This window comes from Drosophila gunungcola (assembly GCF_025200985.1).
Source record: "Drosophila gunungcola strain Sukarami chromosome 2L unlocalized genomic scaffold, Dgunungcola_SK_2 000007F, whole genome shotgun sequence".
Lineage (NCBI taxonomy): Eukaryota > Metazoa > Arthropoda > Insecta > Diptera > Drosophilidae > Drosophila > Drosophila gunungcola.
The window spans coordinates 1,908,837-1,925,535 of NW_026453162.1; the positions used below are offsets into that span (position 1 = coordinate 1,908,837).

The window sequence follows — 16,699 nt, forward strand, 5'->3', positions numbered from 1 at the left end:
AAATTACAAAATTACAAAATTACAAAATTACAAAATTACAAAATTACAAAATTACAAAATTACAAAATTACAAAATTACAAAATTACAAAATTACAAAATTACAAAATTACAAATTACAAAATTACAAAATTACAAAATTACAAAATTACAAAATTACAAAATTACAAATTACAAAATTACAAAATTACAAAATTACAAAATTACAAAATTACAAAATTACAAAATTACAAAATTACAAAATTACAAAATTACAAAATTACAAATTACAAAATTACAAAATTACAAAATTACAAAATTACAAAATTACAAAATTACAAAATTACAAAATTACAAAATTACAAAATTACAAAATTACAAAATTACAAAATTACAAAATTACAAAATTACAAAATTACAAAATTACAAAATTACAAAATTACAAAATTACAAAATTACAAAATTACAAAATTACAAAATTACAAAATTACAAAATTACAAAATTACAAAATTACAAAATTACAAAATTACAAATTACAAAATTACAAAATTACAAAATTACAAAATTACAAAATTACAAAATTACAAAATTACAAAATTACAAAATTACAAAATTACAAAATTACAAAATTACAAAATTACAAAATTACAAATTACAAAATTATAAAATTACAAATTACAAAATTACAAAATTACGAAATTACAAAACTACAAAATTACAAATTTACAAATTTACAAAATTACAAAATTACAAAATTACAAATTACAAAATTACAAAATTACAAAATTACAAAATTACAAAATTATAAAATTTCAAAATTACAAAATTACAAAATTACAAAATTACAAAGTTACAAAATTACAGAATTACATGAAGTAACGGACATGGATAATTAAGATCGCTCTTGTAATCGGGCATAGAATAAGTAGATTGGAAAATATGTGCAAATATATTAGCTATACCAATTTCGTCCAGTGGTACTTACGTTTCTAATTAACAAAGAATAACAATATAACTCCGAATTACTTTTAAAGTCAATGCTTCAGCGTGCTAGGTAGTTATTTTTACATTCAGTGTTTAGTTGGAAGCAGTCTGACTGTCACAATCGTCAACAATCAGTTGTATCTGCAACTTCCGCTTTATCTTTTTTAAAAACTCAAGATCCCTAAATGTTCAGTTTCTGGTATTTTATTATTTTCTATTTATGTAAATTATCTTCCCTCTGTGTTGTCTAACTGCGATGTACACATGTATGCTGTCAAATACATGTTATTGGTCCCACTGAAATTGTCCGGGGCCTTTATCACGATAAAACAAATGCTTAGTAATGTTTAAGAAAACAAGAAAGAAAGCAAGCTGCGGCAAGCCGAAGTTCATATACCCTTGCAGCTATTGCAAAAATTAAATATTTAAGAAGGCATTATGATTACGATTTACTTGCGTGTATTTTTAAAAGCATTGAAGCTATGATGATTTGCAGCTCAATTATTTGAGTTCCTATGGAAGATATATGATATCATTTTCCGATTTTAATAAAACTAAAAACGTAAAAGAATTTCTAAAAAAAATTAAACCGTAATTCTGAAATATTTAACCATTACTATATGTCAAGGAACTAAAAAAAAATTAAAAAACAGCAAAGTTATAATTTTTTTCATTTATTTTTTAGACTGTTCCTATGGGGACTATATGCTATAGTCGTCCGATTTTGATGAAATTTAAACCGTAATTCTGAAATATTTAACCATTACTATATGTCAAAGAACAAAAAAAAAAGAAAAAAAAAATTAAAAAACAGCAAAGTTATATTTTCCTATTGTTCCTATGGGAGCTATATGCTTTATTCGTCCGATCCGGCTCGTTCCGACTTATATACTACCTGCAATAGAAAGACAACTTTTCGAAAATTTTCATGCATATAGCTTTAAAACTGAGGGACTAGTTTGCGTAGAAACGGACGGATAGGCGGACAGACGGACAGACAGACGGACATGGCTAGATCGACTCTCCTAGTGATGCTGATCAAGAATATATATACTTTATAGGGTCGGAAACGTATTCTTCACTGCGTTGCAAACTTCTGACTGAAATAATAATACCCTCTGCAAGGGTATACAAAATTTTAAAACTATAACTAATGAATATAGAAACAAAAAAAAAAAATTATAAGTATTAATTTATATAAATGTTACCGTTAAGAAGTCTAGTTCAATATTATAATTAGAAAACAAGACTTTTTATTAAATTGTGTACTTTTATAGTCAATTTTGAATTATTACACTGTGAGTACTCCCTAATAATAAGTAATGCTTAATAAATAAATGACTTTCACAATCTTAGCTGTGGCTTTATTGAATACATCACGGAATGGAAAACGCAATTTAAAGAAAGCTGAACGGTGGGATGGTAATATTCTTCAGTAAGAGATAAAGGAAGTAGAGAAACAAAAGTTAAGTTTAAAAGTCGGTCATTATGATTTTAAATCCAGTTGATCTGAAGCAATGAAAGCTCGAATAGGCTTGCAACAAAATCATTTTACGTTCTTGGAGCCAATGCTACCGAGTCTTAACATTAAGGACAATAAGGTGATCGTTATCACTACACAGAAAGAAAATTGATAGGATATGATTCTCATTCCGATGAAATTCCGTATCATTTTATGCGTGATATTTGACGTATCACTTTGATATCAACGAAATGTATATATATACGTTTCGATTATATCAATTTTTCACAAAAATTGTATTAAATTATTTAACATTTTTTGATATTTAAATGTAGAATCGATGATGTTGTAAGTTTGATGTTTATAATATAAAAACTTTATTATTGTACATTTGATATTAAAAGAACAAATTGATATTTTTGTATACGGGCATTAGCGCTACCCTTGGTGATGCCCAAATAAAAGAAACACGCACAAATTTCCAATTAATTATGCACTAAGCTTATTCTAAATGGCACCAAGGCCTTATTTACAAAGTTTAAATGTTAATTTTTGAGATTAGTTGGTTTGGCAGGCAGACCGATTTGTATGTGCTTTTTAACTAGCGAAAGTAAAACGAAAATAATAGGCAGGCGATCTGGAACCGTGCCTTCAACGGGCGAGTACAAAATCGAACTAAAACAAAAAATATTCCTGCCGTGGACAAAGGGCCAAGCGGCGATTGGAGAACTGAATTAAAAAAGTAGTATCAATTACAGCAATTGAAAAAGAGCCACGCAGGGCAACTAGCAAAGGCAAAAGCAAACTTCGAGAACTTAATTTAAGATTAAGATAATTAAGATTTTGAGTTATAAGAATTTAATTAGACTGCAGCATGGCACCTTTAAGTGCTGGCTTTGTTGTTGCGAAAATTTGTTGTATATTCGTTTTATAATTGCAATCTTCATTTAGGATCTTTAAGCCAATAATAGAAAAAAAGACAGAGCAGTCGTCGACTAAAGATACACTTTTTTTTCTCCTGCCATTTTAATGTCACGATCTCGATGGCAAAACACAGTTTTCTCTCAGAACAGCTAATACAGTCATTGCAAGTAGTTGTAAATTTATATCCAAATCAAGTTAATTGTGCTTAATTTATATAAAAATAGAAAAGTTTTCCTTGCAAAAAACTTTAATTCTATTAAAAAGCTTGTAGCGTTCTTCATCGTAAGTTATTCAGAATAAAAAAAGAGAACGCTTTAGTCTCAGCCAACAAACTTCAAACCAAAATTGAATAAGCATTCGACTAAATAAATTCGGACCGCTTCATCCAGGTATTTTTCCTACACAAGCATTTTTTATTTCAGCGTGACGAATGGGGAAAAAAATGTTAGTATTTCACTTTTACCGCCCTTTCTCCTCAACCAATCAATTCTCCTAAAGCCTTGGTATGCAATTTAAAAATTTTTAGTATGTCACTTTCACCGCCCTTTCTCCTCAACAAATCAATTTTCCTAAAGCCTTGGTATGCAATTCTTACTAATTTGGCGATACCTTTCGATTGGTGTATTACTCGTCACGATCGGACCTTCACAGCAGATTTTTAATTCTGCGGTTTTATAATAATAGTCTCCTATGCTATAAAAGCGTTTATTGTATTCGTTTAACAGTATGTAACAGGTCGAAGGAAGTGTTTCCGACCCTATATGAAGACCTTATGAACTCCTCTGCCGCCACTCTGCCGCTACTCTCCGTTGTTTTAAAGTAAAATTTGGTGATGACGAAAACTTTAGGGTCAGGTAGGGAGAGTCTTTTGATAATATGTTGCCCCACATCATTCTCAGTTGCTGTCGTCAATAATCTCGACACAAAAATAGACTATTTAGGAGCCAATGCTGTGACTGGTGCAGGAGATGGACCGACAGGTGGACACGAGGGAGAGCAACCAAAGCCTTCATCGGGCATTAGTTGGTACAGCTAGAGATATATCGGCTTAATTAAATCCATCGTCAGCCAATGTTGAAGCAAATTACTTGGTTAGGTTAGATAAGTTTTTAAGTATTTAAAGTTTTTCCAAGTAGTCACATCTAGTTTCATAATTGGTATGTAGTTAGATTTAGGCAGTCAGATATTTGTTTATAGTGAGAGAGCTGAAGAAGAAAAAAAATTGTATTTATGTAACACCCTCCCATGCTAATTTATAATACTATGAAGAAGTGGTGCGTTAACAAGTGGGCTTATTAATTGTGATTTGATTGTCTCGGACTTAATATGTGGCGTGTTATTCCAATAAATTGTTTTTGTTCGCCGATAGGAATTCATAAGCTGTTAGATTTCGGTTTTCACATATATTTATGTTCTGGAACCAATTGGTTGGACAACCGAAAATCTTGGGAATTTGTCCATGCAAGTGAGAAAATATTTAATGTAAAATGTTTTTAAATTTAGTTTTTTTAAGTCTATTGCAAAACGTTTTTCTTGGTTTTTTTTTGTTCGTCAGTCCGTTTTTCATCTTTTACCGTATTATACCGTCATTTAAAATGTCTTTAGTTTCTAAATTTAAACAATCGGATATGGATACAATTTTAAATTAAAAGGGGCTTCGTTCGAATTTGCAAAAACAAGCGTTCGGTTTTCTAATATTAACTAAAAAGTTTTTTTAATTTTCTGGGGTACTTCTATATTCTTGGCCTTTGTAACGTTCACTTCTGAACGTTTTAAAAATTGGATGACCTCAAAAATGTTGCTATTTTTCAGATTTTTTGTAAGAAAGGTTTGCGTTTTAGCTATAAGAAGCTTCAACGGAGAGGACGCGGTAAAAGTATAAGGCAAGTGCGGTTAAGGTTAAATGGCAATGTCTTTTTTATGCGCGTATGCGACCGAATGGTATAAGAGGTACAGTCGAAGTGGGAAAAAGAAAATGGAGAATAGTAATATATTTAAATACCCCTCAACAATTATTTCATTTAATCAATAGCTATTCCTTTTTTTTTATCACATTTTCTATGTTTGATCTTTAGGAGGTTTTTAGTTAATACTACATCGATACCATATCATTTGTACATATGTACTGAACATCAATTTTCTTCTCGTGAAAAAAATCTCTTACATAATGATACTAAATGTCAATTTGTTTACTCCGTTTATGCGAAAATTGAATTATTTGTAAGACCATGCGCGTTTTGGTTATAAATAAAACGCCTCCTCATCGTTGAATCCCATATCGTGCTGCTGTTGACAAGTCAATGTACTCTGCCTCGGTACTGCTTAACGCCACCGGACTCTGCTTGCCCAGTCTGCGCCGACGAACCCATATAACAGTATGCCAGTCCTTTTGTAATCCGTGCCCTTCAAGTTCCTCAGCACGCGTTTCGCTGCCACCTCATGCTCCTCCTTTGTGCCAATTTTGCTACTGAGTGTAGAATGTCCGGCCTTGTTGTGATGGACATGTACTTTAATGAACCAATGAGCGATTGATAGCGTTGCTCGTTAACAGACTTGCAGCTCGTATCTTCGCAGCGGACCTGACGTCCAGCCTTCAAGGGGTGGATACCAGCTTACAATTCGACATTCCCCATGTTAGAAGAAGACGCTCGATAAACTGCCGATATCCGATTGCTATCATTCCAGTCTCGTCCTTGCGCTCAATTTCGATGGCCAAGAAATGTCTAAGCTTGCCACCACCTACCACATCAAATTCGTTCATCTTGCGATGAGCAAACAAATGAAAGATCGTCAACATAAACACTAAACATATTTATATTACCACCGCCATTGCGTAAGTAAACTCAAGTCTCGCTGACACATGAAGTAAAGCCTAGACATCTTAGCGCTGCAACCAGTTTTGTGTTCCATGCTCTGCGGCTTTGCTTCAATCCATAAAGCGACTTTTTAGCCTTTAAACTTTACTTGCCCTCCGGTTGCTTCATGTAAACTTCCTCCGTTAGATGCAGGAACAACTTATGCTCTTCTGCAAGCGCCAAGATCATCCTGACAGAATAGTATCTGTATACTGGAGAAAACGGTTCAAAGTAATCGATTCCAAATTGTTTCGCGCATCCTTTCGCAACTAGTCTGGTCTTGATCGCTGCAAATAGCCGTCCTTGTCCAGGCAAAACTGTAAGCTCACACGTAGAGTTCGATTACAGGGCACCTAGCTCCTTCTGAATCGCCGCTGTCCGCTTTGAACTCTTCGAAGAATTTGACGGTTCCTTGATTGTCGTAGGTATTGGCACATCCTCTGACCTAAGCATATTCACATTATACTGTTTACGTGGCTGGCCTGGATCTCCGGTTCTAATCTTCTTCGGACGTTCTCAACCTCTCCTCTCCACGGCATTGTTTTTCTCTGCGTCACCACCACTAGTGGCTTGGTAGTCCCCAGTGACCTCCAAGTCACCGGTCTTCCTCTCAACGTCGTTTGGAACATCCTCTTGGCAACCATCTCCTTCGTAGGGGTCCACAGTTACTTAAGTACGATAACTTTTCTGATCTGGATTTTGAAACTTCAGAAATTTCGTTAAAGAAAACGACATCTCTGCTTTCCATTAGTGAGTAGCCTACCATGATACACTCTTCTCCTTTCGCACAGAATTTGTTCTTCTTGGTTTTGTCAATGCGATTACCTTCGAGCAAAAGATCCTTAGACTGTTTGTTGCCTGTTCACACCTCCATGGGCGTTTTGCTGTCCAACGTCCTTGTCTCGGACCTATTCCGTAGATATGCTGCCGTTTGCACAGCCTCCCCCCAGAGTGATTCATCTACGCCGGAATGCACGATCATACTCCTGGCCATCTGAACAAGAGTGCGATTTGCACGCTATGTCACTCCGTTTTGTTATAAAAATTTTCAAACGATTTGCTGAGTCCGGATAGTAGGAAAATTATCAAAATGTCTTCACATACATCCTTCCCAATTTCTTTTAGCATGTCAGTAATGTCCGAGAACTCACTTATGTATTTTTGCAAACTAGTAGCTTCACTAAGATTCAATTTGAGCAATTTTTTTAGCAGTTGGATTTTTCTTGCAGGTCCGCGGGGTTGGTAAATCGCTGTAAGCTTTTCCCAAGCGTCTTTTGCTAAGCTGCAGTTTTTTATTATGTTAATCTTCGACGCCTTCACACCGAGCGAGATGCAAGCCAGTTTTCGTCCAGTGTCTCAAATATAGCCCGCGTCCGGGCTCTCTTCATCTGGTTTATTACTTTTCGCTCACGACAGGCCATTTTTCGTTGTGGACCAAGATGCTCTTCATTTGCACAGACCATACCGCGTAATTCCGCCATCGAGTTTTGCTATCGCATATAAACTGTGAGCACTCATTTTTCTCACCGTAATCTCACTAAAAAATTTTTAGTTTCTCTTTCTATTAAAAATAAAACGGTACGCCTTTCCTTAAAATACGAGCCTCGACCCATAATCAGTTGTAAGTAAGGATTGCGATTTAGCTTTTAGAAGCTTAAACGGAGTGGATACGATAAAAGAATTAGGCAAGTGCGGTTCAGGTTTAATAGAAAAGTCTTTATTAATGTCGTATAAAAAGGTGCATCATGCACATTTTGTATAATGATCATTGATTGACTTTACACGAAATGGTGCATTTTCAGAAATAATAACTCTTTAGTTCTTGAGAACTTCCGTGGCTATCAAAATTTCAATATTTTTGCAGGATTTTTCTTTTAAAAAAAGTTATAGATATATTCTGAAATCACTTTTCAAAAAGTTTTTCAGGTTTTTTTAATTGGCTGCAAAGAAAAAGTTGGGAAATACTTTTCAATGAATATTGCACTTCCATGTTCTTGTCTTAAAGTATAATATTAAAATAAAATATCTCGTTGCTGCTGGTTGGAGTTTTTCGTTATGGGTTGATGTACTTTTGTTATTGTTGTGTTTCTTGCGTACGTCGGTGAGTTACTGGTTATACCCATCGAGGGTTTTTCGAGTACGTTTGTAAGTTTCTGTTGATAGGTTATGTTATCCTCAAGAGGGGGCCTTAGCGGTTATTTCTGTGTGCGTCCAGCTCTCCCGGCGTCCTTCTGAAGCATCTTCAAGCGATGGCCCTTGAGAAGGTTGGGCTGTTACAAGTAAGATGTTCCTGTCCTTCGCTTACCCCAGCATCATCAAATTCCGTGGTACTTACAGTACTTAGTGGCTGAGATTCTCGCTGCGCTCCTTGCACATGATGCTTGGGTTTTGCAGGTGCTGGTGCTCCTCCCCTTGCTTTTGGTTAGCGCCCGTTTGTCTAAAGCACTTTGGTGCGTTCATAGGGAGATTGACACGTCCTCTATTCCGTCATTCGCCAGTCTGACGCCTTTCTTTGCTAGTAAGTGCGCGGTCTCGTTTCCATCGACGCCCTGGTGACTGGGAACCCAGTAGATCTGCACTATTTTAGTCATGCTAAGGATATCTATCGCTTCCCTGCTCGCTAGTACATTTTTGGAGCAGATCATGGATGACTGCAAGTATATTATCGCTGCTTGACCACGTCGTGGGGAGTTCTTTGTTCTGCGCGACCTCCGCTGCTTTCTTGATGGCGAATATCAATAAGGCGTTGAACTGCCTTGCCTGCGATCAGTTTAGCCTGTATGTCTAGGTGGTCGATTCCGAGTATAGTTTTGAGCGCTTTTGTTGGGGCTGACCTCAGCGCCCCGCTGCCGCTGAGTTCTCTTCATATGCTTATTGTATGTCTTTTTCTCCGTAACCTATCACTACAATAGGACTACATACAGCAATGTCGGATGCACAACAGAGATGTAGATCCATTGCATAGGAGCAGGTGACAGACCTTTCGTGGTGCTAAGCATCTTCATGGATGCGTATAGCGTTTCGGTAGCCTTTTTCATACTTCTATTCTTGGTAAAAAGGTACAGAGAATGAGGTCCGTCTTGACCATGTTGAAACTGAGCCCTAGGTTCCCTGCACGTTCACGTATAAGCCTAAGAGTTGATTCCATTATGGAGCTGAGGTTCAACTTCCAATTCGTATCCTCTCAAATCTCTTAACTAAGTCGTCTAGATGAATCCAACTTGTGGTGTGCATCTATGCACTTCCTTCACCATGGAGGTGGTGCCCCACTCTGATTGTACCCGTCTACAACATAGAAGGTTTCTTATCCAGGGTAAATAGCTGGGTGCGTGGTGATCCATTATCGCGCATGTGCTTGCGTTGTTGAACGCGCCATAGATGTCTACAAATACTCCTAGGGCATACTCTTTGTTGTAGAGTCTCTTCTCAATGTCGACTACTAGCAGTGCCGTCTCCCCCGATTTCCGTTTGAGTATGCCTGCTAGTTGGTTGACATCAGTCTCCCAACATCTGTCCTGTCGGTCTGTAGTCCTAATATGGTCTAATATGGGTGCACTTTCCTACTTTTGAAAGGAACACAGAACTTGAGATCCGCCAATGGATAGGGATATAGCCAGTGCTGCCACTTTAGAAAGTTAGTGGCCACTGTTGGAAACTTTCAACCAAATTAAAACATTCATTTTTCAATGCTATTAGCGACGAATCTAGTAAATTGAAATGTTGTAGCAATTTAATTACATACGAGCTATTTTTTTTTAATTTTCTGCCTTTTTGTATACCTTTTTGTAATTTATTGCACAAATTACGGTTAATAATGGTTTACAACTCAGTGATTCGATTATATGAACAACTTAAAAGTGTGTGGTCACTATTTTGCTGGGTTGTGTGCTTGGGTTAAGATGCCGAAAGTTAATGCAAGATGAGGAGAACGGGTTGCACTGATACACACATACTGTACATATTGTAAATCCGCAATAGGTGCAAAACTCTTTAATATTCGCCTCAAAAATACATGTGGCTACGATGGACGCATTTACGCAAAAAAAGAAGTTGCCTTGTGTTCGCAAGTGAACAAAACCGGAGGAACAGGAACAGGCTCTATGCCTTCACATTGCCAAACACTGTGAAGCATAGTCTGGCACACTTAGTCCTAGTTAGGTCCGTTGTGATACCGCTTGAATCTTTTTCCCCCTTGACCCATTTAGCATAGCTCCCATCCGGTTGTTTTATGAATTTTATTATTCTTGCTAGGCTTGTGTTAGCAAGCTCTGAGAGATTTATCATGAAATGATTTCCTAAATGAGTTAATCTTGATCTGCAGAGGGCCGGGCAGCAACAGAACAGGTGTTCCACCATTTCCTTTTCCTCTTCGTCCCTGCAGCTTCTGCAAAAATCATTTTGGGGTGCGCCCAGTCTGCTGGCAGACTGAACCCACTAACCATACCACACTCGGTACGATTGAGTTTTAGTAATTTCGAAGTTCTTTTCTTTTTGGCGAGAAATGCGGCAGCGTTTTGTTAATCCATGTAGATGTTAATCCATTTTCTTTGACAGTTGGTGTTAGTATATACCTCGGCCGACGTGGTTATTTAGTTTTGAGCCGTCAGTGTAGATGCTAACTGCTTTTGTGGGCCCCGGCTGACCGTGCTCCCAGTCTTTTCTGCTTGGGAGCACGGTTTCAAAAGGGGTGTTGTCAAATTGTATTGGTTTACATAGATCCGTTTTGTTTGGGATTGATTTGTTTTGCTCGAGATTTCAGGCATGGCCATATGTTTGGGATTTCCATTGTCCAGTGTCTCTCAACCGAACCGCCAATATTTTAGCCCGTTCCATGCCGGCTAAGTCCAGACTAGGAAGGGTTAAAATAGCGTTTAGCGCGTCGTTTGGGATACTGCGAGGGTCACCACGTATGCATATGGATGCCATCCGTTGAACCTTGTTTAGGTTTGCTGTGGTTTTCTGCGTATTCAACGCAGACCACCAGATAGATACTACGTTGAGTAAAATAGGCTTTACTATTGCTGCATATATCCAGTTGACGATATTTGGGGACATACCCCATTTCGTCCCGCTGGTCTTCTCTCTTGGTTGTTCAGTCTCCATTTCAGACGCTTGTTCAGTCTCCATTTCAGACGCTTATCTAGTACTAACCGGTGAATGTGCTGACCTTGTTTTAGCCAGCTTGTTTGCTCAGCCTAGCAGCATTCCGGTTGCTGGGCAATCGTGTGAACTATATACCCTATTGGATCGAAACTTCCTTTTACCTGCTTACCTACTTTTTAACGAGTACAAAATACCTTTTCACTCTCCGAGTAACGGGTAGAAAAAGTCCCATCTTTTAATACCCTTGAAGAGGGTATTATAATTTCATTCAGAGGATTGCAACGCAGTGAAGGAGACATTTTCGACACTGTAAAGTATATGTGTTCTGTATCAGCATCAATAGCTGAGGCGAAATTCATGTCCGTCTAGCCGTCTCTCCGTCCGTCTGTCCGTTTCGCCGCAAACTAATCTTTCAGTTTTAAAACCATCTGCATAGTTCTTCGGAATCATTATTATTTTGTTTTTTTATACGCTTTAAATTTTATTAAAATCAAAAAAGGATATAATATAGCTGCCATAGAAACTATCGAATAATTGAGCTGCAAATCAACATAGCTTCAATGTTTTTAAACATATGCGCAAGTAAATCATAATTTTAAAGTTTTCAAGAATATTTTCGAAAAAAGTAAATAGAGTGCTCCCTTTAAAAAAGCTACATTCAATTTTGATGTCTTTAATTTAATGTTTTTTATTAATAATGGTATCACATACATAATTTTTTTTTATTTCAGAAGTTGATAACATAAAAACCAACCACGTTAAACAAAAATTGTAAACACAAAATAGTGAAACAGTTTTCATAACAAAAAACAAAATGAAATGGATTCAGGAATGATTAAAAATATTTTTGAGGGACTACTCATTTACATCATTTTCTTGCTGAAAGAAAAGGTTTAACTGTTAAGCGAAGTGACATCCATCTTTCATCAAAATGTTAAGCCGTTTCGAAGCAATTTCTACTGTTCTGTATGTATGTCTTGGAGGACTATTCGCCACAACTGTGGCATTAAGCACCGACACAAAAAGTGATGGGAATGCTGTCAACGCTGGAGGTAAAACCCTTAATGACGGTAAGTATTGCTAAATAAATAATTAATTAATTCAAGACGGGAGAATCTTACCCTGTGTAGAAAGCATTTGTTTTTATACCCTTACAGAGGATATTATAATTTCAGTCAGAAGTTTGCAACGCAGTGAAGGAAACCTTTCCGACCCTATAAAGTATATATATTCTTGATCAGCATTACTAGGAGAGTCGATCTAGCCATGTCCGTCTTTCCGTCCGTCCGTTTCTACGCAAACTAGTCCCTCAGTTTTAAAGCTATCTGCATAAAACTTTCGAAATGTTGTCTTTCTATTGCAGGTAGTATATAAGTCGGAACGAGCCAGATCGGACGAATATAGCATATAGCTCATATTGGAACAATCGGGAAAATAAATAAAAACAAGAAAGAAAGCAAACTTCGGCAGGCCGAAGTTCATATACCCTTGCAGCTATTGCAAGAATTAAATACTTTTGAAAACATTAAAATTATGATTTACTTGCGTATATGTTGAAAAACATTGAAGCTATGATGATTTGCAGCTCAATTATTTATTATAGGTATTTTATATATTTTTATTATTTCTATAGGAGCTATGTGATATAGTCGTCCGATTTTAATGAAATTTAAACCGTAATTCTGAAATAATTACCCAATACTATATGTCGAAGAACTAAGAAAAAAATTAAAAAACAGCTTAGTTATAATTTTTTTTTTCATTAACTTTGCTGTTTTTTAATTTTTTTTTAGTTCTTCGACATATAGTAATGGTTAAAGATTTCAGTATGACGGTTTACATTTTATCAAAATCGGACGACTATAACATAAAGCTCCCATAGGAACAAAATAAATATTTAAAAAAAAAATTTTTTTAAAATTAATATTTTTTATTTTGTAATTTTTTTAGAAATTCTTTTTGATTAATTAATAATTTGACAGTTCAGAATTACGCTTTTAATTTTATTAAAATCGGCAAACGAGGAACTCAAATATTTGAGCTGCAAAGCATCATAGCTTTAATGCTTTTAAACATACACGTAAATAAATCATAATTTTTATGTCTTCAAGAATATTTAATTCGATAAGAAGGATAATGCGTAAAATGTTGAATGAACTAGCACAGCCGAACAAAAACTTTAAAGGTGCTCAAGTCCATAAATACAAACAATTTTATGGCCGTAATAAATTGGCTTACAGTTTAAAAACAAAATTGAGCATCAATAAATAACACAGCCCGACAAAATTTTTTTTTTAGATATGCAGGCTTAATGGCACTTGACTATGGTAAATTAGCCTTTTATTAGCGTAGTTTCCCTGTCCAGCTAGGGTCCATAAGCCATGGTATTTGCGCTATTTTTAGTTTAAGAAAAGCTTTTCTTCTTTCTATTCTTAAGATAATATCTTTAAGATTGATCAACCAATTTTAGTACACTTTTTGCGAACAAAAAGTTTTATGGTTCTTCTACATGGTGTTTGTTATTTGCTTTAATAACTTAAGCAGAAGCGAATATGTAAGCATTTTAATTTTCAAAATCACAGTGAAATTAAAAAATCTCAACTTGTGAACAGCGTTTAAACAACGTTTTTGCCATCATTTTTTTTTTACATAGAATTACGTTGTGTTTTTATCAATTGAGAAATTGGTCATGTTTCTCTGAGCTGTTTCAGATTTTTAAATATTTTTTTCAAACCCAATCACACTTGACAAACTGTGCGCAAACCTGTCACTGCTTTAAGTATTATACAAAATTTTTTGAACATTAATTGGTTTTGCTTTTTACTTAAGTAAACATGGACGTAAACATGGAGGGGTTTTAAAACCTCTATAAAAATTTTAAACAGATTTTTAGAAAACATTTTAAATGTATAATTATTATTAACGATTATTACAAAGTTTTAAACCCTCTTAAGGTCTCAAAGACTACTACTAAATGCAAACATATTCGCTTCTGCTTAAGTTAGGGAAGCAAATCAAAAAAGACCATGTAGAAGAACCATTGTAATTGGCAAAAAGTGTACTAAAATCAGTTGACCATTTTTAAAGATATAAAAATAGCGCAAATACCAGACCAAAAGGACTATAGCTGTACTGGGAAACTATGCTTAGAAAAGTCTAATATCTGTGTAATTAATAAAATACCCATGACAGGGTGTACATCATGGGTATAAATACATTAATCCACACAAGTTTATTCTTAGAAACTTTTACTTATATTTCCCCATCGGTGAGAATCAAATCCGAGTTTGAGTTTTAACAATCGAAGGAATAATTTCAGAAATTAAGATTGTTATGAGTTTTTTGTTATTATTATTATTATTAATTATTTTAATTTATTCACAATACATTATAACGACCATTAAATTACTTTGCGTCAAATATTTTGTCTGCTTGTGTTGCAGTCGTTTTTATGTAGGTCTTGCTCTTACTAATCCTAAACAAGAAATTAAAAAGAAAAATACTATCGTCTAGCTCCCCGACTATTAGGTAATCGCTACTTAGCAAACATATTTCAAACAAAATTTTCCCCCATAAAATAAACGCAGTCTAGGTGGCGCCATCTGTCGAACTGCATAGCCAACACAAGAAGCTAAGTGCGTGTAATTTTGAGTCTCTGAACCTGAGTCGAGCAACGCTCGAGGCAATACAAACTCGCCACAGGAATAACTTTATCCGATGCGGTTGCATGCAAAACATTCGAAGTGGATGGAGTCTTCAAGAGTGTGGGCTGAGAAGGAGGTGGCAACGAGAGATTTTTTTTTTGAGAAATATATGTCAAGCATCGTGTGGTGAAAGGAATTGCACACTCTGCATCTGTTAACCTTGCATTATTCGTAGGCAGTTATTGCATAAAGGTGCTCTTTTAGCGAAATAGAATCTTTGCTGATCTGTTAGGGCTGCGAAAAAAGCGCAGTTTCCAATCTGATATTCAGAGTTGCAATACACGCCCTGTACATGGTCGTTCTGGTAGCGACAAACGAAAAACTCCTATTTGCATTCTTCTTAGGGTTAGATATGGCCTGCTGAACATTTTTGGGCTTGAAAGCCTCTTCCGCCAGGTATCGCCAGTTAAGTGGAAGCAAAGTATAATCAAACTGTTCTTCCCATTTTTTAGTACCTGCATCGACCTTACTCATTACTAGATGTTTTATAATAGCATTAGTAAGGAGTCATAAAGAGCTGTGACTGTGTCGATGCAATTTAATGAGTGTTGATATGTTGTCAGTAAGACAAGTATTATCGTACACCCGCGTCAAGCTAGCAAGGGCTTTGGGGTAATTTTCCGCAGTGACTTGAAATACCCTAAATGTTTCTTAAGTGTCTCCAGCTAAATACGAAATTAATGATTTCATTTTTTAATATCGTGTTTAAGTGTCAGTTTTGTCAACGAAAGTTTCAAAAAAGCTTATAAAATTCATAAATTCGGAGAGTTTAATGCTAAATGTTGAAAGAGCGATGCTAGGCAGGCAGCATTGAGGCGGGCGATTTGCTGGCGAAGCGGATTCCTCGACAGTATTTTGTTTGGCAAACAAAAACACGTCTTAACGAGATAAAAAAGTTGTGACGATCGCACCTTCAACATAAAAAATATTTTATATCAAATTTTGTGACGGAAAATGAATAAGCATTTGACTAAATAAATACACTTTTTAAATTTTTCCATTCGGACCGCTTCATTCAGGTATATTGCCTACACAGGCACTTTTTATTTCAGCGTGACATTTTGCGTGACTTTCAGCGTAACTTTTACGCACTATAGAAGCTTTAACGACAAAAACTGCACCTAAGCAGTGTGTACGGCAAAGGCAAAATTACAAAGCTTCTGATCTGTTCAGTCGCTGTACCCAGATTATGAGTCTGCGGTGACGTGCAGACGAAACTAGCGCTAGTACTATCTGAGTCCCCAGATCACTCCCTAACGAGTGTGATCAATGTTATCAAAAAAGTTGTGCTATGACCTCGAGCTTTTCGCTTATGTATACAAAAATAAAAGGTCACTAAAACCGACAACAATGTCAAAAGGGGAATTACACGCCCAACACTTGTCACATGTTGCAAATGTGTTTAAATTGAGTACATTTTCCGCAATTACAAAATATGATAAAAAAAAGCTGTTATAAAGATTTATAACCCACTATGACCTCGAGCTTTTCACTTCGATTTGTGTCTGATTTCAATCAAATTAGAACCCAATTTCTGAAACAATAAACCATTACTTTGTATCGAAGTATATTTGAATCAATTTAAAAACAGCAAAACTATAATTTATTCATATGTTTTCCCGGTTGTTCCAATGGGAGCTGCATAATATAGTTGTTGCCACACCATGTGGCAAATAGAGAACAACAACA

General features: G+C 35.6%; 1 protein-coding gene across 2 annotated transcripts in view; it reads left to right on the forward strand.

Moving 5' to 3' along the window:
• LOC128253197 (neurotrimin-like) overlaps positions 1-16,699 on the forward strand; it is a 192,453-nt gene that overhangs the window by 14,817 nt on the left and 160,937 nt on the right. For both annotated transcript variants that reach the window (XM_052981423.1, XM_052981421.1), the window contains exon 2: positions 12,038-12,376. In XM_052981423.1, the coding sequence (XP_052837383.1) occupies positions 12,238-12,376 (139 nt within the window). In that variant the 5' untranslated portion in view covers positions 12,038-12,237. The remainder of the gene's footprint in view (positions 1-12,037; positions 12,377-16,699) is intronic.